Source organism: Protopterus annectens, chromosome 10.part0, assembly GCF_019279795.1.
Source record: "Protopterus annectens isolate FY-2018-M chromosome 10.part0, PAN1.0, whole genome shotgun sequence".
Taxonomy (NCBI): Eukaryota; Metazoa; Chordata; order Ceratodontiformes; family Protopteridae; genus Protopterus; species Protopterus annectens.
In genome coordinates, this window is record NC_056744.1 from 620564778 (window position 1) to 620591681 (window position 26904).

General features: G+C 38.2%; 1 protein-coding gene across 1 annotated transcript in view; it reads left to right on the forward strand.

Moving 5' to 3' along the window:
• The window catches only part of LRP8 (LDL receptor related protein 8), a 1993970-nt gene that overhangs the window by 1427247 nt on the left and 539819 nt on the right, over positions 1–26904 (forward strand). Inside the window, exon 5 of the mRNA XM_044085444.1 lies at positions 10952–11323. Within this exon, the coding sequence (XP_043941379.1) occupies positions 10952–11323 (372 nt within the window). The remainder of the gene's footprint in view (positions 1–10951; positions 11324–26904) is intronic.

Consider the following 26904-nt stretch of genomic DNA (forward strand, 5'->3'; position numbering starts at 1 on the left):
AAGTCTACTTCCACACCCACACTATAAATAGAATGACAGCAGTGTAAGCCATAGGCATCTTGCACAGCTTCTCACACATTTTCAATTTCATTTTTTTTTGGGGGGGGGCAAAGGTTCAAAAACCAGGGACACACTTTAAACATTGCTTGTATAATTTTGTAAAGTTGCTAGAATAAAATCTTGTGTTACCACCGTGAATTTCACTAGTAAGTCTTGAACCCACAACCATATGCACTACAGTCAGAGCAACATACCACTATGCTAAATCAGCAGCTTCCTGAAAAATAGGAAGACTGAAACTTACAGGCTATTATTTGTGAATTAATTTCTCACTTCTCACCACAGCTCTCAACCTCTTAGCACAAAAAACCTCGACAAACAAAGCCAATAATGGGGGAATACAAATTTAGTTCTCACTATAGCTCTCAGTAACTCTTAGCAGAAAATATCTGGGGGATTACAAATTCATTTCTCACTATAGCTCTCAAGTCGTAGCACAAAACACCCAGGCAATGCTCACAAGTGGTGGTGGCTAGGGACTTTAGGCTCTTTTTACCCTGTACTGAAGTTACAGGGTTTGAGCCTGAGTACCTCTAGCAACCAGGTATATTGAATGGGGGGCATTTTCACAGACACACACACACACACACCTCTCTTCATAAAGCACTTAAATAGGAGGGCTCTTCATACATTATGAGCCGTTAGCTCTCTCGATAACTCGCATTTGTGGCCAAACAAGTTCTGCTGATTCCAGCTTCTCTCAATCGCATATATAATCCATAAAAGCTCTGCACTCCATAAAACTCTTCCCGCTTGCATTCAGAACTGAAGTGAACTCCTGCAGCTCAATTCTGACTGGTGATTCCATAAATCTTCTCGTATCTCGCCATATACTCTTCCCGCTCGCATTTGTGGCCAGCCGGAAATTGTGAGCTCCCTCAGCTCAATTCCAACTGGCTGGTTGTCCTGACGGCGCTGATGTCATCGTGCATGTGATGACGTCAGTGCCAACAGTGTGAAAATTGAAAACAAAAGAGTAATAAATCAGAAATGAAGGGGTGCCACTCGGGAATCGTGGCATCCCTTCATTTGGACCCAAAAACTCTGTAAAAACCGAGTAAATTGGTATGGTTGGGAGGTATGGCATTCGCTAAGGTGAATTCGAACATTTTCAGATGGGCAGACACTGAGAACCATGCATTCGACCTTCCCAGTTTTGTAACTCCTGAATGTCGACATTTGTTTAGTTGATGCACTTTGATCGACAGTTTCTGAGGTTAGGGAATATGCCCCTTCCTCAGGAGGCTGTGCATTTTTAATGTTGCCTTATATGCAAATAGTAGGAGTTCCAGGAGGGGCTTGACTACCTGCAAAAAAACAATGTTTTTGTCTTATTTCCCCATGTTTTCATTTGCATGCAGGGTGGATTTTTCCTGATGCACCTGCAGTTGACTGTCGACGTTTGTGTTGTTGACCTTTTATGGTCAACGTTATTGCTGTTACCTTTTTGGTGTTTTGGTTACCATAAGTAGTCCCAGATATATCTCTCTCTGTCCCACGCTATTTATCAGGAAAGAGAGATACGATTATAAAATGAATAATTTATATGTTACATGATTGATGCACAAGCTTGACCAAAACATGCCAAACATTCATAATACTCACAACACATATAACTGAAATCCAGTAGGTTGAAAAAGGAAACAAATTCACTTTTCTGATCTACAAACCATAACTCTACCAAACATTCAGCTTGAATTTGTCTAAATAGTGACAGTGTTACAGAAAGAGTTTTTTTAAGGTAAGGTGCATAGTTAAGATTAGGGTTAGAATGCATTACTGAGGTGGAGAAGGACAAAGCCAGATTCCCCTCCTCTACCTTACTAGTGCCTTCTACTCTACCCTGCCCCAACCCCTAACCTTACCCCTCTAACCCTACCATGCTCATTCCCTTCGAAAAAAATCCTTAACAGTACCATTAGACAGCACAGGTTGGACACTCAACATGTGCACATGCATAACACTAAATCTCTCTCCTTACCTGACCCTTACCCTAACCTTAACCTGCACACACTTTCGCATACACTAAATTTAACCCTTTCCATACCCCTTACTGTAACCCTAAACCACAAACACTTGCACTTACACAAAATGTATCCCTTTACCCTACCCTATTCTAACCTAACACACACACACTCGTACACAGACTCCAGTTCCTACCACAAAGCAGTTTACTTTTGTCAACAAAACTGGCAATCGCTCTGTCTGGTGTTCTCACACAATGCCCTTCACTATACTTTGTCAACCAAATCTGTATTTGACCAAGTGTAATGTAAAAAATAAATGTGTGTGTGTGTGTGTATATATATATATATATATATATATATATATATATATATATATATGTATGTATGTATGTATATATATATATATATATATATATATATATTTAGAATATGGATAGATTTACACACATATACACAGTGATGTCTTCAAATGTCTTACACTTGAAGACTGCGAAAGTAGTTAATGTTGAGCAAAACCACATGTCAGGAAGCATATTTCCCTAATCTTAAAGTTCTTTATATTTCACACAAAGTAGAGGTATCACATACTAAGGCTGAGATATGATTCTATACTAGTGTTTTGGATGGAGCTCTGGATGACTATGTTGATGACATGTCTAGGCTGTGGAAAAATATGGTGGTGCATGTTGGGGTGGGGGGGTTATGTGTGATAAGTGAAATATCCATTTTTCTGCATCTTTTTCTCCTTTTTCTATGTCATCCAGCAAGTCTTCTATCTAATGGACTCAAGCCTGGACATTCCCTAGTGGTGGAGACAGCCCCATTGTTGGGGATCCCTTCATATTCTCTAGGACAAGAACCCATCAGAGGTGCAATCATCCCGATAGACTTCAGGGATTCGGCATCCTCCCCAGCATCCTGACAGCTGAGGATATTCTCTCCTCTTGATGCCCCTTGAGCTGCACATGTGCTCCTTCACATAGGCAGGCAAAGGCTAACATCATTGGCTTGGGCAGTGTACTTATTCCTACCATAGAGCAGCCCTTCCCCAAAACTTGCCTCCTCCTCTTCCTGTCTGCAGCATGCGGGTTGTCTTACTAGATCTGCAGGCTTAACCAACTGGGCCACTGCCCACCCACTGCCTCAGTGGCTGTTCTATTAAGATCTAGACTTGCCACTTTTCAGATTCTCAAAGTGGGAGATTTCTTATGGATATATGAGATTTTGTAGAAAAACTATACTGGCAACTAATGCAAAGGACAAGACTTCACTTTTTTGCCAAAATAAAAGCTCATTGCTGTAGAGTAGAATATGAGTTGTTTCTGCTGTTTCATGTTGTACTAAGGTGGTTCAGATCCAATATAATTGTTTTATGCAACTATAATACAAAATATTTTTGTCCTAAAATCTCAGGAAATTTGCCTTTTTTCATGTCTTTTTGCAGGACAAACTGCCCAAGTTAGGGACCCTCCTGCAGAAAGAGAAACAGGTGGCAAACCTGTTCATAGGTAGGTACTAGGCTATCTGCCCAAAAGCATTTATAAGCCTAGCCAGAATGTATTGGCTTTCACCGTCCCCTTAGATTAGAACCCCTGCATACTTTATTTATCCATTTTTTGTTTGTTTTGTATCAGTTACTGTTTCCTATTCATCTCATGGGCTCTGGCAAGTGTGATTGTCTGTTGAAATGGGTTTTAGAGCACAATGAAAAAGTTGAGGTAAAAAACACACCTTTATCAAACACAAAGCTTTCAGGTACAAGACCCTTTCTCAATGATAGACACAGGTACATTAAAATCAGACATTAAATACATGCCCAACACATCACGTGACCCGCAGCCATGGTCATGTGACTAATACGATAATTACATTACTTATAATTTTAAGACATAAACAAGTAAAATTAGATAAAATTCATACATACATATATTTGCTTACTTTTGTGTACTTATATTTACATGCACATATATACATAAATACATTGCCTATATTACTTTAACTTAGTGTGTTGTATTTTTAGAACAGGTTTTAAGGAAACATCAAAATTTAATCCAGGGGATGTATTGGCTGCTAGCCTTACTATCCACTCATATTCTTTATTATCTAAATGATTACACAGTCCTCCTAATGGGCTAACAACACATTCTATTACTGTGGGGTAATAGAATGTGTTGTGTTAGCTCATTAGAATAAAGATAGTAAGGCTAGCAGCAATACATCCCCTGGATTAAATTTTGATGTTTCCAAACCTGTTCTAATAAAAATACAACACTAAGTTAAAGTAATATAGGCAATGTATTTGTATATATATGTGCATGTAAATATAAGTACACAAAAGTAAGCAAATATATGTATGTATGAATTTTATCTAATTTTACTTGTTTATGTCTTAAAATTATAAGTAATGTAATTATTTTAATGTATTAGTCACATGACCATGGCTGGTCACGGATGTTTTGGTATTTAATGTCTGATTTTAATGTACCTGTGTCTATCATTGAGAAAGGGTCTTGTACCTGAAAGCTTTGTGTTTGATAAAGGTGTGTTTTTTACCTCAACTTTTTCATTGTGCTTTGTACTTTTGACTCTGCAGCAGTATATACTTGTTGAAATGGGTTTTAGAGACAGCTTCCATATGTTTTTCTGCAAGGGTTGTCTTGTGAGTGATTTTCTACTCTCGTTTGATGTAGTTTTCAACATTTTTCTGTAATGTCAAGTGTTTTTTTTATTGCTTTATTAGTGTAGAGACTTCTGTGCTATGATTTGTAACTTTCATAGTTTATGTACCTTTTCTTAGTTCGGTCTTAGTTTAGATATTTAAACTCAGGTCCCTATTTCTGGTAATGTGCCATTTTCTGATTGACTAGTACTGTTCCATGTTTTGTTCTACTTTTTTCTTTAATTTTAGTTTTTTTTTTTTACTTTAATATTTCCAGGGAGCTGGTATCTGTTCATCCACCTACAACCTTTTTTTCTCATTTTTGCACATGGGCCTAGGGTGTCACATCAACCGTGACAATTGTCTTGAGCCATTGTTCACACTGCCAGGAGGCTACTGCTCCACTGTCATTGCTCTTTTTGAGAGGATTGTGTATGCATTTTGTGTGCAGTTTGTGATATTTTTTTTCTTTTAGTATGAGCAGGAAAGTGTTGTCTTAGTTGATGATGAAGTCAAAGGACTGAAAATATTTGATGATATCAGTAAAATGGTGATGAATGATTGCTCTTCGGTTTTAAATCTTCTAATCACCATGGATATATCAACAAGCTGCATCCCTGGCATTCCTGAATTTCATTATTCCATACCTCTCAACTTCTTAGTGCAAGAAATCTGGCCAAAGCCTAAAATATGGGCACAAAGGTCCAAAAAATCTAGACAGATTTGAAATGTTGCTCTTATAAACTTAGAAAGTTGCTAGAATAACAGGATTTGTGTTAGCATGCATTTTTTTGAAGGAAACAAAGTCCAAAACTCAGTTGTATGTCATTAATTAATGACATCAGTCCTCAGTGATTTGCCAGTAAACCATAAATTTATTTGAGGGACTGACTAGAAATATGAGACATAAATCTGTCCATTTGAGAGCTGTGCATTGTTCTGTTTTTGATCTGGGTAGGTATGATGGACATCTTGAAGCCACAGGTAAGCAGAAAGTGTTTCCCCTCAACATTAAGAGAATTACATCATTTGCTCAAGGTCTTCTTCATAAACACAGTGACACTGCAATTGTATGAGTTTAGCATTACATACAAAGGCAAAAGGATTCACAGATAAGGAGAAAGGGTATACACCATTAAAATAGAATCAGTAGTATGGATGCAAAAACAATATACAAGTAAATCTACCATTATGGGGATCCAGAACTTTGCAGTTCATAAGGTGTGAGAAATGCGCACACACAGTTTCATGGAAGCACAAAAGGGTATAAATGTATGCGGTAACAGCTGTTGATAATACTCCATATTCAACATATTCAACTCTTATATGTAGTACATTTATATCACTGCTATCAGTGCAACCGTTAATGTTCATATTTTTTCTTTTGTTTTTCTCTTTATAATTAATTTCGTATTTGCATGGTTATTTTTAATAGTTTTTGTCCTGTATGTTTATCTTTGCTTATGTTTGCTGGGGCTCTTTCCCTTTGGGTCACCACTGAAAATGGGTTGCTTACTATCAGTGCAATGAAATATTTAATAAAATTTTCTTTTTTACAATTATTTTGTATTGTGATTGTTATTTAATAATTGTATATTGTCACTGTATCTTTACTTATGTTTGCTGGGGCTTTTCCCCTCAGCTATGCACTGAAAATGGGTTTGTTTGAAACTCGGTTGGACTAACCTGGTTAACAAATGTGAAATAAATAAAATAAATAAGGAATGAATAATAGCCATTTATTAGTCATATACTAACTATCAGTATTGCCATGACATCAAAGGCACCCTGGCTTCCAGCAGTGCCTTGTTGCTGTACTAGGAGGTGCTTTTGGCCTCATATCTAGTGTATTGGTCACACTAGCCATTGTCAGCAGAAATAATCACACAGATGAGCTGTGCCATCTGTGTCAGGAAATGGAAGGGCAGTCGAAAGAGACTGACCAATACCTTTGCAAACCGTGTTCATACCTGCTTTAACTAACCTGGCCATGTGCCTATTCCAAAGATCTACATAATGGACTACAGGCATTTCTGAGGCATCTGTTAGCTGCATCTTGCAGCAGTTTCGGGCTCGTCAACTGGCACATGTTGACTGTTGTAAAAAAAAAAAGATCTTAATGACACAGTGGGAACTTTACCCCACTGTGTGAAGCTTCCACTCAGTTTGCACATATCAAACACCTTTGCTGCAATGGATGGCAGACATGCAGCCTTAGAAAAAACAGCTACAGATGATACACTTGCGTATTTTAATATGCTTGCATATTATTTTGTCTACACCCAGTCCATTGGGCATTCATGATGTACCTATATATATGTCATTCCAGTGCTATATACCATGAAATGAAGTCAGAGCTGATATTCCCATGGATATTTATTAGGTGATGACGAATAGCCACTGGAACTATGGCTCCTGACACCCATGCTCCCTTCACAGGCCCCCACATAGGAGGCCTATTTTTGTGCCCATCGCCAAAGATGTAGCATAATCTGGCACATCTTGGGGTACCTAAAGGTGCATTTCCACTGTTTGGACAACTCTAGTGGCATACTCCAATACCTGCACCTGTGAATGCCTACCATATGTTTTTGACCTGCTGCATCCTACACAACATGACACTAGATAGCCTGGAGATGCATTCAGAATATGATAGTCAGCAGGAGGATAGGAAGAACCTGCCACTATCACCATCCCCATTCATTGACAAGGGGCACATAAGGCACTGCACTGATGAGCCCAGCAGATGCAGGATGCAATTGTTCCATACGTCTTTGGATGAAGGTGCATTTTGAAAGCTGTAAGAAATTGCATATGTGTTAATAACCATAACCATAAAACATTAGCAGTGTGGTCCAGTAGTTATGCTAAAATGTGATATTGGAATAGAGGGTGCAATACTGTTATTATTAGCAAGGGTTAAGAGGTAGTGTCAATCATGGTGCAAGAACATAGTGGCCATGACTTGAAGATTTCAGATGTGATATGCATCACGTGGGGCCATGACTTGGCCTGCATGAGAAGCAAAGGGCCCTGCATGTGTTGTCAGCCCTCTACCATATATACATGTATTTGTGGCAGCTCTCTGCAGTCAGGCACCTAGATCAGCTCCACTGAGTGGCCTGACTGTCGTGTGTGTATAACACATATCTTGCCAGCTGGTTACAAGGTTTTTCCGAGTTGTTGAGGGCTATCTGTGCACAATTGCACAAGGTGAGCACAGTGTGTGTGTGTGTGTGTGTGTGTGTGTGTGTGTGTGTGTGTGTGTGTGTGTGTGAGTGACTGGTCCCTACCAGTGCCCTCAATGCATTGAATATTGCTGCAGCTGTTCATCTTTGGGGGCGCGAACCTGAGCTAGCTGTGCCCCATCAACAACACAGTATGCAGTGACCAATTGGAAAACGGTCTTGGCTGATGGCACAATGCTGCAACTACTGTATAGTGGCTCTCTGTTATCTAAAGAGGCCATCTTGCCTTTTGTCAGAGTACACTTGAGCTGCATCGGCCACATGCTGTAAAAGTATGTTGCACTGTATGCAGTCTGACTGCAGACCAAGACTATGCCTACTGACAGAGTGCGCCAGGGATGTGGCAGCTGCAGTCATCCCAGCCCTGGCTGATGTCACCCTATAGGGCAATGACACTGTGGGGCCATCCACAGCAGGTCTCTTTCTGTCCATCTCTCTAGGGTACTGAGGTGCTGGAACATAGCCTCCCCTGAGTACCAACCCCATCATACACAGAAACACTGCTGTTGTGCAGTAAAGATCATTTTAGTAAGATGTCTCACTGCTGTACATGGGCAGGGCTTTGTCATCAGGAAGATATTTTCTGTTGAACCTTGTAGAAGAAAGATTCTTCCCTCAGCCTTACTGCAGTCTGTTCCATTGTGGCTGGAGGAAGTGCCAGCATTACTACCTTTATCAAAGGTACTCCTAGTGGCAGTACCAGTGCTTGCCCTGGTGTGGCATCAGTACTGCCTGTGAAAGGCAAGGACACAGCACCACCTGTCTGGTTCCCTGGCCCTCCCCATCATGGGAATGAGGAAGAGATGCACAGATGACTCTCTCAGGGCCAGTGAGAGTGCATATATCAGTGTCCATTTACCCATCCCCATCCCCCCATCCATTAGATCAGCTATGGTAACAGTTACATATGTACCTGACCTGCAGGACTGTCTGCCCACTGTGGGTGCATGGTGGCCATTATTTTGTGATATTTCTTTGCTGGCATCATCTGTGGTGTGTCAAACGTTTACTAGTAATGTATTATTAATACTGTATAAATACTGTTAGAGTAACTACAACTACAAATACTCTGTAGAGCAGATAGTATGATGGGATATGGTTATGTGGTATGGAAACATGGCACTCTTGTGGAGCTCAGCACTTGCATGCATGGCCCCAGCCTCAAGTCCACCTGAGATTCCTATGATGGACACCATGAACTCCTCTGGGATGGAGGCTAGCACTAGTTTCTAATCCTCTGTCTGCAGTATGTCTGATACGTGTGAAAGGGGTATAGCCACTGTCTAGGGTGGCTTTCAGAAGAGCTGTCCTGTTCTTGCCTGAAGCCATAGGTCCCTGACCATCTGGTGGCACTCTGTCACAATCCTGCTATGCCCAACACCTCTGTGTCTCTTCCTGTTTCCCATCATGACCCTTTAAAAATGCACCGGTCCTGAGGAGGGTGTCCAGTAGGACCTGCAGCTCTTGTGTGCTGAAATTTAACTTGCTTTTTTATAGTGGCCATTTTAGCAAACAAAGCAAAATGCATGCATTATATGGCACAGCAAGAAAACATGTTCAAATGAAAGGATAGGTACAGTGAATATAAAAAATGTACGCACCCCTCTTAAAAAGATTTTTTGATATAAAAAAATGAGACCACAATAAATCATTTCAAAACATTTCTCACCTTTAATGTAACCTGTACAATTCAATGGAAAAACAAATCTGTTAGGGGAAAAATATAAAAAATGAAATGTGTACAATAAGCTGGTTGCATAAATGTGCATGCCCTTAAACTAATACTTTGTTGAAGCACCTTTTAATTTAATTACTCTGTTCAATAGGAACCTGGATAAGTGGATGGGGGACCATAAATTCTTACCAGAGATAGTACCCACAACCCTCCCAAACATGGGTAGTCATCACTAAAATGCAATCTTTGGTATTAACCAGTACATTGGGTTGAAACGGCTAGGCTTAAAATGACCCCCAGGTTGATAACCTAGTAATCTCCTATGATTCTATTATGAGTTTTGTATATTTCAGTGAAGTTGTACCTTTTTTTATACATATTTAATATAATTGCCTACTTGCAATATACAATTCATGACTAATGGTTAAGGTTCTTTATATGATTCAATAATATTTATTAGTTTCAACTTTCTTTGTTCTCCTTTTCTTTCTAAGCCTCACGCTTCAATCCCCCATAGTCCACTTATTTGTCCCAATTCCTGGTGTCAAAGGATATCAGATGAGGAAGACAGGAGCCAAGGATTGCAGCTGGAAGGTTAAGAAATGTTCTATTTTCTTAAAGCATCTTGCCTCTAGGCCATGAGATACTGTCTAATGCCTGGTAGTCTGGGTTCATCCAGTATGTTATATCTGTGGTGTAAACCGCAGGTGTCATTCTTCAGGACTGGGGCAAGTCCTCCCTTTAGGATGGGCAAACTGGTGTCAGCAGCTCACTCCTTCCACTCTTGGCTGGTGTATCCAGTACCCGAGTCATTAATCCTTACTGACTCACATTGGGCAAACTCAAGGTTCCATCCTTCTGTGTCCTAGAACCAGCATCAGACTGGGGAACGTTTCATGAGTCTACTCCAGCTTCAGCATTGTGTAAATGTAATGATTGTACTCAGTGACTTGAATGCTGGGAGTGAGTAGATCTGCAGCATCTAGTAACCCTTGTAATGAGGTCTTAGAAACTGTTTCTATAACACTAAATAAGCTTGCTTCTGATAAAGGTACAGATGTGGCAAAGATGAACTTTGCAAGGAGCTTGTGAAGAAAAGTAAAGCAAAACCTGCTTTCATACTTGATGCAAAAAAGTGTTAATTTTTAAATGCTGTATTTATTCTGTAGCCTTTTATGTTTACAGGGGATGATGGTCAGATGGGACCCCACCTTGAGTTTGACGTGATGGGTATGGGGATCCCCTACAAGAATATTAAAAAAGTCAAAGTAAACTATTCAGTGTGTAAAATTTGACACAGCATTCTATGTGGATACTAAGGTTTATTTTTATTCTTTGAAAGCATGCCAAGCCAACGAATTCCAGTGCAGTTCTAGAAAATGCATCGCCAAGGTCTTTATGTGTGATGGTGATGACGACTGTGGGGATGGCAGCGATGAGAAGAAGTGTTCTCCACCTGTTTGCGGACCTCATGAATTTCAGTGTAATAACAGCAATGTCTGCATCCCTGATTTGTGGGTGTGCGACAACCATGCTGACTGTGCAGACCAATCTGATGAAGCCCTAGAGAAGTGTGGACGTCAAATTGAGCCTGAACGACCCAGTGGATGCTCAGCTAGTGAGTTTCAGTGCAGCAGTGGAGACTGTATCCATTTGAACTGGAAATGTGATGGTGATGAAGACTGCAAGGATAAATCAGATGAGAAGGATTGTCGTAAGTACATGTCTTCATTTTTGCTTTATCATATTTTATGTCTGCTTCCAACTGTTTGCCCTCTAATGACTCAGTGACTGCTCCACATAAGTCTTTTCACCTGTATTCTCCATGAATAGCAATGATACCAAAACTCTGCAGTCTTGCACTTTTCTTTTACTACTTCTCTCATGCATAGCTGCTTTGTTTCTCTTCATTATACATCTGTTTCAAAATTTTATGCAAAGTTTACATGTTCGTAGCACTTGTGAGAGACAATTTATTGTTACCATCTGTTATTACAGCCTATAGTAGAGAATTCTATTAGCCAAACTCCTTTAATAGATATACTGCAATGTTATTCTCAAGCAAATAGAACTGAATGCTGTTATCCATGTCACTGGTATTGAATGTTTTTGCCTCATTGCCTGGCACAGTATCCAAAAAAGGAAAGAAGTTGTGATGTGAGGTAAACAACCTATGTGGTCTACATAGACTTTCCATTTTCTTAACTGTTTGTAAGCTGCAGACATTATTTAGCCAACAGTTTAGTTTCCCCTCATTCCTTGTAAGAGTTATTTTGTGTGTGTGTGTGTGTGTGTGTGTGTGTGTGTGTGTGTGTGTGTGTGTGTGTGTGTGTGAGACATTTTTTTACTTCTTCCCTGTTTCAATTTCTACTTCATCTTTATAAATAATATTCTGATTATCCCCAACTCTTCTGAGCCATCCTCCTTTGCCTTGTTGTTTGCATGCATATCTGTTTTAAAATGCTGGTACCATTTTGGACTGATTTGGCTCCTGCAAGTTATTTAACGTTTCTCTGAAGGACCTCCCCTTCATCCACTACCACCATCACCAGTTACACTATGGCAATAGACTTTAATTTCCTCTGTTCTCTCACATGACTTCTGGTTCACACCATACAACATTTTGTCATCTTGTAAATTGCCTCTGTCCTTACCAAAATGAGAGCTTTGCTGTTAAAATTGACAAGACGGCTAATATAAATGCTGACTCTTAAACTCTAATTGGGCACTTTCTGAAAGAGCAACAACAGTGCTCTGAAATGTGTGCAGTCTCTGAGCTTGGCTGTTCTTATTGGGAATTTAGCAACACAGAAGCATGTTGTAGCCCCCTACATCTAAACAGCGCACTATAGGTTCATAGGTAAATACTAGGCTATCTGCCCAAGAGCATCTATAAGCCTATCCAGAATGTGTTGGCTTTCACCGCTCCCTTAGATTAGTTCCCCATGCCTCTGTCCATCAGAGCCACTGCAGTGATTCCCGGGGTAAGTTTCCCATCCACTTGTCAAGGTTTCTCTTGAAGAGTGTTAGTGAGGGGCTCTATCTAATGTAGATTAGAATCCTATTCCAAAGCATGGGGAGTCTCTGGGACAGGAATCTATCCCTCCATCACGTCCTATTTATTGTTGTGATGAGGTTTAGATCCCTAGAGCGTGTGGCTCTTGGGGATTTGTTTTTTTTAGGTGGAGCATGTTCATCAATTCTGGGTTGGACATGGCCTTGTATGTCAGGCAGAGATCACCTCTGAGTAAGCGGTATGCAACCGAGTACAGCTGGAGTTTCTTCAGTTGGGCTGCCTAGGGAATCTGAGGCCAGTAATCCTCTTGGTGAGGTACTTCTGTGGTCTTTCCAGCTGTTGCAGGTGTCTTGTAAGATACATCCCAAATGGGGCCCATAAAAAAGATAGAGCCTATTTCCTGCAGTATCCATTATGATCTGTGGACATGTCTTATGACATGTCAGCCTGTAGTTAAGCACTCCTGAGTTCATCTTATTGAAGTCATTTAGTGTAAAGGAACAAATTAAGGACTCATCATGAATGTGTTCAGTGTTCTGCATAAACCCCAGTAGGACTTGGCATGAGATGTCATGCATTTGCATTAGTTTCCCTTCTGCCACCATGGGCAGCCATACACAAATGACACCACCATCACATCTTCCTGGGTTTTTGTGGCGGCTGACATTACATATACAAGGAAGATATTAAAAAAGTTAATTTTAGGGGATGAATACTGCTGCATTCACACAAGGAGGTATAGAATACCATGTTGTCCGTCTCTTGTCTTCTCACAGCAGGTGCTGTCCAGGTATCCTAGTATGCCAGTGAAAGCCAGCACACAGTCTTGAGTCACATCATTAGTATGATTTTGCAGCCATCTTTACAAAAATCTTGCACTACTGTGCTCTTTGTGCCATGAGAGTATGTCTTTGTATCCAGCATATAATTCTTACAATATATAATAATCTAAAATTTAAGATTGACCATTATTACCACTGCCCCTACTGCTTGGAGCAGCTGCATTATGCATCCCCACTGAGATGTTTGGAAAAGTGCACAGTACTGCAGGTGGAGCCTTACCCGATGTCTATATAAAGGGAATAATAGCTATTTGTTTTTCTGTTCCAGATGTCTCTACTTATGTATTCCAGTATTGTTCCTGCCTTTATGGAAGCTTCCTCTCAGTACTTGTCTTATATGAATACCCTAGTATCCCTTCCCACGTGTGTTGTTGCTACTGTTTACGATTTAGCTGTATCTTTTCCTGTATTTTTGTTCAAAGATAGATTTCTTTGAGGTTTTTTGCACTTAATTTAAGCTGTCATATTCTAGATCATTCCTTTAGTATTGCCAAGGCTGTTTATATTTTTTCTGCACTTTCTTTTCTATAAATTCAGTCATTGCATATACAAATATGTATACATCAGTAACAGAAAAGATGAACTTTTTTTTTCAGATCTTCTGTAATATCGGTTATAAAGACATTGAAAACGAGACTCTGCAGCACCTGGTGCTTTACCATTCTCCAGTGGTACACTTCTCATCTGAGTGGATTCTGCTTACTAGTACCCTCTGCATCTGCTAATGATTTATCCATGCTGCCACCTTAACACTCACTGCATGTTTCCCTAATGCTTTTGTTTCAAATCAAATGTGTTGTGAATGCCTTACTAGGCTCCAACCACAGCCATTTTCTGAGCTGATACCATGTGCAGACAATCAAAAAACTCTCAAAATATGTAAAATATAAAAGCCACATGCTCTGCATCCACTCCACAAAAAGTATTATTGCAACCACTGTAAGCTGCAGAAATATGCTTTAGTTCTTAGAATTGGATTTCATTGTTGTGTATAATGCGAATAATTGTTTTTAGTGTTGCAGATCACATAGCATTTCAGCCCGTATGGCTTTCAAGAAAATGAGAACAAATGAATAGACCTGCTTTTCTTAGCCATCCCAACCAGTGAGATAAATGAACGTTTAAAATGCAGTCTGGAGTGCCTTGAAAAGGGAAACTTAAACACATGGGTTGTTATACTGTTTACATAATCAGCTACTCTTTTATAAACTACAAAAAGGCAACTGTTTAAAAATTTTGGTGCAGCTTTAGCATTGTTGCCTCACAGCAAGAGGTTCTCCTTTTTGATTCTCGCTGGAGTGCCTTCTGTGTGGAGTCTGCATGTCCTCCCCGCGATCGAGTGGTGTTCGGAAGACATGCATGAATGGGCATCCCTTCGTTGAAGGTTGGGTGTCGGGCTGGCAACTCGGCACCATAAAAATCTACTGCCAATCATTAGCGGACCAGAGTTCCGCTTTGGCGACCCCTAACCGGGGAAAGCCAAAAGACAAACAACAACATAATAAATTGTCCAAACCCACGTCCCTAGAACAGATATTCACTGACACACACATGAGTTAATCAAAGCAAAATCATTCCAATATACATTTTCTAGTCATACCCCCTTGTGATAAAGTAGCTAACTTTTAGCATAATGGAACTTGGGACCCAAGGTCTTTGTCATTATGGTGGAATTCATAAAAATGCTGGGCCACAGCTGTGATATATGTAGGCAAATCCTCTTCATTGTTTGCCTAGTATAGCAATTAGTAGGTGTACAGGGACAAAAGAGGGAAAAGATCATGGCTAGTAAATTACAAGTTTCCTACTGGAGTAAATCGTTTGGTGTTAAAAATCACAACAGTACCTTGAAAGTCTAGGTCACATGAAATAGCTACTGCAAACAACTTAAAGTGATTTCATGTTTGAGCTGTGATCTAAATAAAGCATGTGAAAGGCTTCTAAGGATACATGATAAACGTAAACTGTCTCATTTCACCTATATTAGAATGGGTTCAGTTTTATAATACTGAAATTGTTTTTTAATGCAAGATTCATAGTTTGTTAAAAATAAATAACAATGCACTATTATTTTCAGTTGATAGACTAAAAGATGACCTTATGGAAGCTCCCTTAGCACTTGGGATGAGAAGGGACTTTCTCGAAAGAATCATTCAGCAGATTTGCAGAATATCCCCTGTCGAGCTGCCTATTTTTCTTTTCTGTAGCCATTTTCTAAAAAAACACTGGTTTCTGTGCAGAACCTCTTGGACCTTAGAATCCTCTATATAGAAGAGGTAAAGTTAAATGTGAAAGATAAAAAGAACTGGCTTATAGAAACATTGCCTAAAATTTATTTTCTAGTCATATAGGTGAAATATGTCATAGGTGAATGATAATTACAGAATTCTTGTTCAGTAGTTCATATAGCAGAATAAATTAATAGTCAGTGTAGTGAAAAATATATCTTTTAATCTATAAGAATTGAAGGAGCTATATGATATGGTGAATACTGGAAACAACTGGAAGAAATGTCTTTATCTTTTAATTACCAAGAGTTGTGCTCAACAAGTGCCAGTCTCTCCTTTACGCATCAAATCTTCTTGATCCTTTCAGAGTAAACGTCTGCACAAAAGATCTGATGAAACTGGATTATTATGTGGTAGTAGCATACAGTGGAGGTAGATGTCAACAATGTCTGAATCAAATTCTACCATCTCAAATAACAGTGCTGATAAACTGAAATTGACTAAATTATAGTGTCCATAGCTTCTACACTCGTTATATTGTCTGTAAATTCTGCACTCATATTCCTTGCCTCCTGACTAATATAATTAATATTCTAGAATGCTGGACCTTTCACCTGACTTCTGCACTCAGTCTCGAGTGTCTGTACCCAGCTTCTATAGACTGCACTGCATTGACTTTCTGTGTATCAGTCCAAATTAACTTACTGACTTCTGTCTGAAGTATCTCTCCTAATACCAAAACCCTGTAAATTTCTGACAAGTTCTACATACCTCTAATCTTGTTTCACAATCCTCGTACCATCTAAATAAGATCTGTTGCACAGTCTGTTAACATGTTTTATTCATATCAGTATTCCTGACTGAAGGTTCTTTCATTTGTATCTTTCACATAACATCCTTTCTATTGAAACTGCATTCACTGAAACTGCATGTAAAATGTAAACTATAAAATGAAGATATAGCCTGCTTTAATATGGCTTCATTTCTAGACGTATCCAAAGAGAATACTGTATTTATGTCTAACAAACTACATTAAAGTGAAACCTGATCTAACGTAATCATTTGTTTAAAATAAAGTATATAGGAAAAATGTGTCTTCCAAATATACCATGAGAAGATTTGCAAAACTACCTCTTAGCTGGGCTTGTTAATTTTATCCATTGGATGAGCTGTTAAACTAAGACCCCATCTGCCTCAGTTGATGGTACCTCAGGTGAATGTAAAAGAACTCATGTCACCTATCAAAAATAGTAGGGTACTCTAGTTAACACAGCATAAAAAACAGTGTTTACATATTTACAACATGTATATGTTAATGGCCACATTTATATTGTTTTTTTACTATTTATCATTTTATTATAACACCCTCATTATTATTCTTCCATAATTAACCTCCACTCTTCCTTCCACACATAGGTTCATAGGTTCATACTAGGCTATCTGCCCTAGGGCATTTATAAGCCTAGCCAGAATGTGTTTGGCTTTCCTTTGGGGTGTTGGCTCCGAGAAATAATATATATATACTGAGAGAGGGTCCCAGGACTGAGCCTTGTGGCCGCCCTTGTAACTGGTTTGGAGTGACATGGGCAGCAGCAATTTAACCCATGTGGTTCTGTCCTTGAGCCATTTTGCAACCCATCTAGTGACATAGGGGTTGTCCATAGCATTTGAGTTTATATCTTCTAGGGAAACCTTTGGCTGGTGGAGAGCTAGTAATGCTCCCAGTCTATGTTTATGTTTGGGTAGTTGGCCCAATATAATGGTGTCTGGAGAGACCTTCATATTTTCCAGTGTTCTCCATGAAGGGAGTGGGGTTCCTGGGTTAGGGGAGGGTGGTCTGCAGCAGGCTATAAAAATTCTTTCTAAAGAAAAAATATAGGGCCTGAACTTCAAAGCGCAAACCCCAAACTTTTAAGAGAGTAGTGCTTTTTAATTTTTAATAACAGACACTGAGCCCTCTTTAGTGAGCACCAAAAAAAAGAAGGATAATGGCCTGTTGTCCTGCTACTAAATGCAAAATAGAAACAGTAAAATTTTTTAGAACTGGTGAGAAGCCGTAGTTATAGATTTTTTTAGTTAGGGTAGGGCTACACTTTAATAGCAAAAGCCGGGAAGCAGTAATAAATACAATTGAATACTTTGAAGAATGCCTGGAACAGTTGTAAGTACAAACAGAGCTAGATTCAGCAGGCCAGGATCTAGTCATATCACTAATACAGTGTGGTAATTTCAGTTTCAAGAAGAAAAAATAAAAAATAGCAGCATATAACAAGAAAAGAAATTCCAATTCCCCAGAAGGGCAGAAAGTCCTCCTTCCACAAACAAAGAGTGCAGAAACCCAACCTTTAAAAAAATAAATGGCACCTGAAGCCATAAGCCTTTAACCAGAACTATACACACTTTTAGAATAACAGACACTGAGCCCTCAATCAGTTATAAAACCACAAAAATGCAGAAAAATATACTTAAATCAGCTTATGTCCAGTTGATGTATGCATTTAACAGCTAGTGCACAGAAGAGACACACACACACAGAGCTAGATCTGAGAATCTGTCAAAATAGTCAAATTCAATAAAACCACAATAATAAACAGAGAAAATATACTTAAATCAGCTTATGTCCAGTTGATGTATGCAGACAAATCTCAGTAGCAAGCAACTCTATTTAAAATGATTACAAGAAATGTAACCCTTTTATGTACGCTGATGTTTCACAGTATATCTGCCAAAATCCATTTCCCATTAAATAAAGCTTCATGCAGTATTTCATTCCAAGTAACACACATTACATAAAAGAAATTGTCTACCTTCTCCAGTATTCTTTCTTGTTCTTATAATAGCCATACATCATATTCATACGGTAAGCATCTCCAGTAGGTGCAAGTACGCACTGTGATGTACTTAGGACATGGAGGGTGGTAGTTAGGATATGGTAGGTGATTCTTTCTGTGGTGATCTGCATGTGGAGGAACTCCAATATGTCATCGTATCTGACCACCCAAGAGGTATGCTTGTTATGGTTGTATATTGAGACATCTCCACCTTTAGCTCTTCTCTGTGCAGCCACTGGTCTAAAAGTGTGGAAGGCACTGAAACCTTGCAGTGCCCGGGGTACTCTCTGCCACTTTAAACCATGAATCAGTAACTGCACAGATCTCTGTATTCTCAAATGAGAGGAGGGCTTGTTTTTTTTATTTAGGCTGCAGGCATTGAGCAGTAGCACCTTGAGGTTCAGTGGTAGGTTTGTCAGTTTGGCATTGCATAAAAAGGCACTAAGGGGCTGGATAAAGTTTTAGCCTGTATTTGAAAGCCATATGGGAAAGGTGCAGACCATCCTTGGCAAAGCGATGTTGTCTATTAACCATGTACTCCCAGCTGACAAATATTGAATCCCATTAGAATGACACCAGAAAGACAGCCAGCTGTTGAACGTAATCGTGTTTGCTCATATTGTGGCATCATCCTCAGTGATAGTAATCTACTGCTCAATCCTATGCTCATACCAGTGTGAGACACACAGTTTGAATGCTCTATAATGTCTCTCTTCATATAGCCCAGGAAGGTACATCTCCGCTCATTTATACCTACACAGACGTGGTGGAATCATACTGGTAACTGTGGTGTAATGACTTGAGTATGTGTGATTTGGCAGATCCTGGCTCCAGATAAGCGATTAACACTTATTTCTTGTTCAGCCTGGTTAGAGGGGCATCAGTATATCTTACAATGGAGTCCCCTACGACAGAGTCCTGGGAAGTGTGTTTTCTTGCCTTAAGGACTTGGTGCTTAGGGCTCCACTGAGAGTGACAGTATGTGTGGTGTTACATGTTTTTTTTTGAGTGCCTTTGGGCTTGCTGAGGCATAGTTTTGACAGCAAGTGGACTAAGTGATTATCTCAAGAAGCCCATATCCACCAAGCTGGCTAAAGAGAAGTTAGGAAATTGCATATTCATACTGTCCAGTCCTTTGGTTTGTGAGCTACAGAGTGGTGGTGTATTGGGGTTAGAAGGCTATTAATGGTGTTTTGCTGGTGCAGACTAATAAGGCTGCTTTATCAGGGCAGATTATGCCAAACAATATTAAATTCTACTAACTTTAATGTTTAGACAATACTGAATTCTACTAAACCTGAAGGTATTTCCAATTGATGCCCAACTAGAGGTAAAGTGTTACAAACTGTTCTACAGGGAAGATTTAATTTCTATATGTTTGGTACTGTATATGACACTGTTAACCTACACAAGTGTGCAAAATTTATAGCAGCACAGAAAAAATTGGAAAAATAACTAATGAGCCCTCTGGCCAATAAAACAATAACACTATGAGTCATTTTCTGTATTTCATAACTCATTTAGACCAGGCAACACCTCCTGCCACAATATGAATAAACCCAGTACTCCTAATGTAAAAACACAGTAGAAGAGACCCATATACCCAGTGCTACTACAAAACCAATTTAACAGCTAGCTGGAACTCCTTTGCTGAAGGCAATTTCAAGACAGTCTTAGTGACAGTAAGAGGAAGAATCATATTTTTTTTTACAAAAATTCAGTGAAATGCACGCATAAAAGCTGGAAACAATAGCAATCACTAAAAATAACTAAGCAAGTACAATTTAACAGTCAAAGGTACTCAGTTTTGCCTGGATGACACTGGATACAAATAGAACACTTCTGGAACACAGGTTAGGACTCCAATATTTGCTGAGCTCTAGGAAAGTGAGCAGAAGACAATATGTAGTAAAGGAGGTTTATTTAAGAGCAATGCTGATTTGCTAGGTGGGCACTCAGTATCATGGCTCCATGGAAAACATTGGGTGGCAAGAGTACATTAATAGCTTATAAAACAGACAACAGCAATGTAAGAGGGGAGAGAGGGACTTTGGAAATCAGATTACCATAAGGGAGGATGTCAAACACACACCCTTATAAAACCACCACAGCAAAAAGGTGGGAGGGTTGGGGAAAAAAAGGAACAAGCAGGCTGGCCAGAAAGCTATCCAGTCAAATAAAGGCAATATTGGAGCTCTTTCAGAAACTTTAGCTTAATGTGTTAGTGGGGAATGGGGAAGACAAAGAATGCAACTTTAAACAGATAAATGGTAAGCAGACTATAAAAACAATGAAACACAGACTTGAGCAGAGTCAATTCTGTCACTAAAATTTTTCAGGGAAGATGCAGGCTGGCTAGAGCGGCATCCAGTCAAATAAAGTCACTATTGGAGCTCTTTCAGAAATGTTTGTTTAATATGATAGTGGAGGATGGGGCAGACACAGAATACAACATTAAGCAGGTAAATGATAAGAAGAACATACAAACACTGAAGCAAAAACTGGAGCAGAGACTATTCTCTGTTGAACTTGTGCTACAGTTTAAGGCACCATGCTGTGCAGAAATTTACCGGTAACATTGTTTAATTAAAAAAATACAGTAATAAATGAGTAAGGCTCAAAACTGGCAGCAGTAGTAGTACACAGTCCTGCCATAACTGTGAATTAAACTTCAATACCATGGGCCGGCATGGTTTAAAAGACAAATAGCTTTTTATAAGTAATTCTGCTTGTGGAAGTAGAATGCAGAATAGTGCAGAAACACAATCTTCCCCAACTGCTAATTAAAATACAAGACTAAGGTCCCACAGCAAACTAAAAAATGCAAACAGATAACTGTTTTGTCTGAAACATGGAATAGAGCAGAAAAGTATAAAAATATCACCACGCTGATCATTGTAAGTGCAATTTAAATATTTAAGCAGAATTTAAATTAAAATAATTTAATTATCTTTCCTTTTTGATGAAAATCTAATTACTCACAGTTCCACATCTCCTCAGGTCATGAATTATTTTCATTACTCTGTATTATTCTCATAAAGAATTTATAATCTGTGTTGTTTAGTGTGATGGGTCTCCACATTTTATTTAATTCTTCTCATCTTTGTTCCATATAAATTGTAATATTCCACTTTACAACTTTTCATGAACAGTACCATCTGGGCCTTTTACTGAATCAACATTTACTTTCATCCAGTTTACGAATGATAATTTTTTTTCAAATTCTTCCTTCATTTGTTCTGCAATTTTGTTTTACTTTCTATTCTCTCTTATTTTTCATCTTTTTACTCTTATACGTATTTTCAGCATGCGGTACTACAATACTCATAAACTGTTGTTGTGTTTTTTTACCTCCGCTGTGACATTTTTCATTTCCTCATTTTATTAATATCCCCCTTTGCTATTTAACCCAATATGCAGATACCCCCTCACTTCTCCCTTGTAAATAATATCTTTGCACAAAAAATAATGCCTTAATTTTCCTCGATTTCCTTTATATATTTCTTTTTCCTTATCATCATATTCTCTTGTATTATTCTCTGAATTGTCTTATACATTTATATGCATTTTCCTATACTTTACTTTCGCTTCCTTTCTTACATCATTCTGCCATTGAAAAAAAAAAACTTTTTGTACTTCTTTTTAAATTCAGTCCACCATCCACACCAGTTTTTATATACATCCTTCATGGTATATGATCCTTCCATAACTGCAGTACTTCCCAGTCTCCAATTTCATCTCATAATTTCTTGTTTATTCTTTTTATTCCCTTTCCTATTTTAATATACTTCCTTTCTTTCATCATCTCCATCAGTTATAGCTAAATGGTCTGAAAATCCTGTCAAAATTGTATCACCATCTGCTAACCTCCAAGCTATAATCCGTTTCAGATCTACATGTCCCCCTTATGTAATTCCATTAACTTTTGTTCCCACACAGCTAATTTACCACTTTTTATCACTTCCTGTATTTTTGCATCTTTCCCTTTCTTTTTATATTTTCCCCATATCACAAATAAACTCCCGCACAGTTATAATTTTCATGTTAACCAGCATATAGTCTAATATTTGATGAAACATATTATCTCTTTTCTTACTAGTTATTTATGCATATAATGCTACAATTCTTTAAACGCAATGTCTCCACCATACATACTTAACAGTTAACCTTCACATCCTTACCAATGTTACATCTATTATTTTCACTGTTTTTTTTATACAACACAGTAATTCCAGAACAATGTTCACTTCCTAAGTTGCATATTATATTTCCACTCTCACTTTTTCTGTTTTTAGTCTTTCTTCATTTGTCAGGAATCTTATATCCTCTAACAAAAAAACATTCTTATCACATTTATAATGCCATTCCAGCATCCCCTTTCTTCTTACAGAGTTAATAATACTGTTCATATTTAATGAAAGTACTCTAAAATTCTTGCTTTTCCTTCTTTTTAAATTTTTGCTTATATTTACTCTTTCCCCAACTGGAAATATTTTCCTGGTTTATGTCTAAATAATCTGTAATCCCCAGAATCAGATTTCTCACTAGCTAGAACTTAAAAAAATATATATTAATTCCTTCTCCTGACCATTCTTCCTGCATGCACTTTCTCTAAACTCATTCCCCCCATATTCTTTTCTTCTTCTACAGTTTCTTCTTCACATAGTTCACCCTTTCCCCCAGCCTCTTGTTGTCCTTTATAGTCTGTTTTCTCCCCTTCCCCTCCTTTTTCATTATTTACAGTTTGCTCTTGACAATCCGTATAAAAGTGCCCCCTTTTTATACAACCTGCATTCAGACACACACTTTCTTATAGGTTCGTAGGTGTTTACTAGGCTAACAACTACAAGGGCCTTTTTAAGCCTAGTGATGCATCCCAAATCTTTGACAAGTTCTGATATCCTTGATAACTGTAAGCATAGGCCTGGGAGATGAACCATTTACTGGTTACCTGTGTCCATTAGAGACATAGATGCCAAACCAAGGATGAATTTCAAAGTTTTATTTGAATTGGGTTAGGTATGAACTCTGCTTCACATGGATTGGGAGTCTGTTCCATAGACGGGGTAGTCTCTGGGATACATACCTATCTCTCCAGCAGGTCCTATTTACATCACAGACAAGGTTTAAGTCTTTAGAAAGGGTAATTGTGGTGCTGTTTGTTTTGTGGATATGTAAGAGGTCCATCAGAATGGGGTCTGACAATGCCCTGTATGCCAGGCATGAATCTCCCCTCAAAAGCCTGTAGGACATTTTACTTATGCCCTGTATTCTTTTAGTGAGAAACCTCTGTGGACGTTCCAAGTGTTGGATATGCCTGGTTAGGTATATACCAAAGGGGGCATTGTAATCAATGATATGTCTGATGAATGCCAAATACAGTGGAAGAATGACTTCCTTGGACTTGGATGCCATACCTGTTGTGCAACATAGAATGATTTCCTCACTGTAGACACGTGATGGTCAAAGGCTGAGTTACTATCTATGTGTGTTCCTAAGTCTCTGACTACTGGGTCAGCTGTAAGGGGTGTGTTGTCAATATGATAGTTACCAGTGATGGATGACTTCCCAATGGATACTATTATGAATTTCTTGGCATTTAGTTTTAGTCCATGGCTCTGACACCAGCTGTTTGTGTCAGTGTTTAGTAAGCCAGAGACCACTGATATTGGCCTTGACTTCTGAGAAGTAAATGCCAAAAAGGAGCGGTCCAAGGAATGATCACTGAGGGACTCCAGTTGTGACTGGCCTCTTTATAGAGGTTGACTCCCTAACTTCCTGGGTCCTGTCTGTGAGCCAGTTGGCTATCCACCTGGTGACATACGGGTTTGTATCTAACATCTTGAGTTTATCAACAATGCCCGAGTGGGGATATTGTTTCAAATGCCTTGGCCAGGTCAAAGTAGGCAGTGTAAACGATTTTGCCCTCATCCATTGCTTTGGTGACCTACTCAAAGAAGTCCACCGGGTTGAATAGGCATGATCTGCCCTTGATGAAACCAAACAGGGTTGGATCCAGTGTCTGGAGGTTTACTGTATCTCTATTGATCTTGCTGGATGTCCTTTCTCCTCACACCGATTACATTGTACCTTGTCGCAATCATTAATAAAATGAGAAATGTCACCACAAAAGAAACATGATTTAGGCTGGCCAGCATATGTTAATGTCCCTCATTGACAAGTCATGAAAATAACACTTGGCAAGTGTTTACCTGTTTTTATTTTATTTTTTTTTTCACATTTCAAAACAGTGTCCAGCCCCCACGCTCCATTCAATAAGTTCCTCTTACCTCTAACTTTCTGAATATTACCAACAGTCATGTACAAACCCTGCTTGCATTTTTTAATATCATCTTCTTCCAGTTCATCAGTTCTAAACTACAAAGTGAAGTTTTTTGTTTTTTTTAACATTTAATTTACTACCAGAAAGCAAGCAATTATTCCATGGATAAATGCCCTTTTTGTTGCAGCATTCCAGAAATGTAATTATTAGTCCCTGAATTTCATATGTTAAGTCACAAAAAGTCCCTGACCCAATATGTATAAATGGCTGAATTTCTGGAGCTTTAAAACCCAAAACAGTTACTAAATTGTCCCATACATAATATCTGTATATTACATTGTCAATTTTGTTATTATTATTACAGTTGGTCTTCTTTTCTTTTTAAAAACTGTTTTGCTTACAGTTTGTTGATACTGTCCTTTTTTGCCTGTTCTCATTGCTGTATATGTTTTAGTTACTGCATTATTTACTGGCACAAAATCAGAAACCATCTCAGTTGGTTTTTGCTTTCCTCTATTATTTTCTGTCACTGCTGCATATGTTTCTAAAGCTGCATTCTCTGCTGCTACATCAGTTGTTTCCTTTTCCACATAACCGACCTCAGCATGTCTGGATTATCTGCCATCTCACCCCATGAAACAGCAGAACTGCTACCTGGATACACTTGCTCAATTATTTTTTAACAGAACATCATCTGCAAGCCCTCCTGACACAAGGTCTGTTATCTGCACCACTTCAGCAGCCTGGCTTCCTTACTTTACCATGGAGACAGCTAAATGATGCTCATTTGTATCATCTGCCATACATGAATATTTATCTGCAGTCTGATGCTCCATATTGAGCAGATTTTTCTCTGAATTCTCATTTTCCATCTCCAAACTCTCCAAAGCTTCTCTCTCCTCATCCATGCTGCTGATTCCCTTAGACGTCTTCCTTGTTGCTATAAGAGCCTTCTGGAATCATCTAGCAGCTCCAAAGATTAGTTTTTTTATTTGTGTATATATATATATATATATATATATATATATATATATATATATATATATACAATTCATATTTTTACATATTTACAATATTTACATATTTTAACATCATTCAATACATTGATATTTTAATTTTAAATATCTCCCACTCTTTTACCCACAAACAAAACCACATTTTTTCATGTATTTGTCAATGTCCATTTTCCATTGTATCTAATTTCATTAAGTCTTTAATTCCATATATATTAGTCCATTTTACATAGAATATGATTCTGCCCATGTTTTTAGCTTCATTCTTGGATCTTGTCTGATGAAACCCATACTCTATCGTGCCATTGTTTAACATTTCAAAATTTAAATAATTTTCAATCAAATCATGTTTGCATACTTCTTTCTACAGTTTTTGAATTCTCTCACATTTAAAAAAAAACATGTTCTGTAGTTTTAAATTCTTTACATTTATTACATCTATCCTGTTTTCTCTTGTATGGCATATTTGCCCCCTCTGGTAATTTTCCTGTGGACAACCTCCACAAAAAAATCACTGCATTCTTTATTTTTTTATAATTTTTGTATATCGTCATTATTGCTTTCTTCTTATCTATTTCTAACTCTTTCCATGGATCCACCAAATAAAAAGATATCATAGTGTTAACATGCCATTCTTTTCTGTTCTTTTCTATCACATTCTTTAATTTCCACAACATAATTTTACTGTAAAATTCTTTCATTTCTTCATTAATAACACTTTTACTTCTTTTTCACTTCCATTTCTTCCCAAATTTCTCTATATTTACAATACATTATTGTTTCTGTCAAATATTTATTTTTCTTTATTATTCCTTTTAGTACTTTATCCATACTTAAAGAGGCTGCATGCACAATCAGATTTATCAGTCCTAATCCCTCTTGTTTGTTTTTCATATATAGAATTCCCCTCTTAACTGGGTTCAGTCTTGACCCCCAAATAAATGAAAAAATTGCCTGCATGATTTCTTTTTCATATTTCATTGGCATCATATTTGTAATGTAGGCAATTGTACCTATTATTATGGTGTTTATTAAATGTGCTTTCTTTTTGTATGAAAACCTATATGTCTTCCAGAATGTAA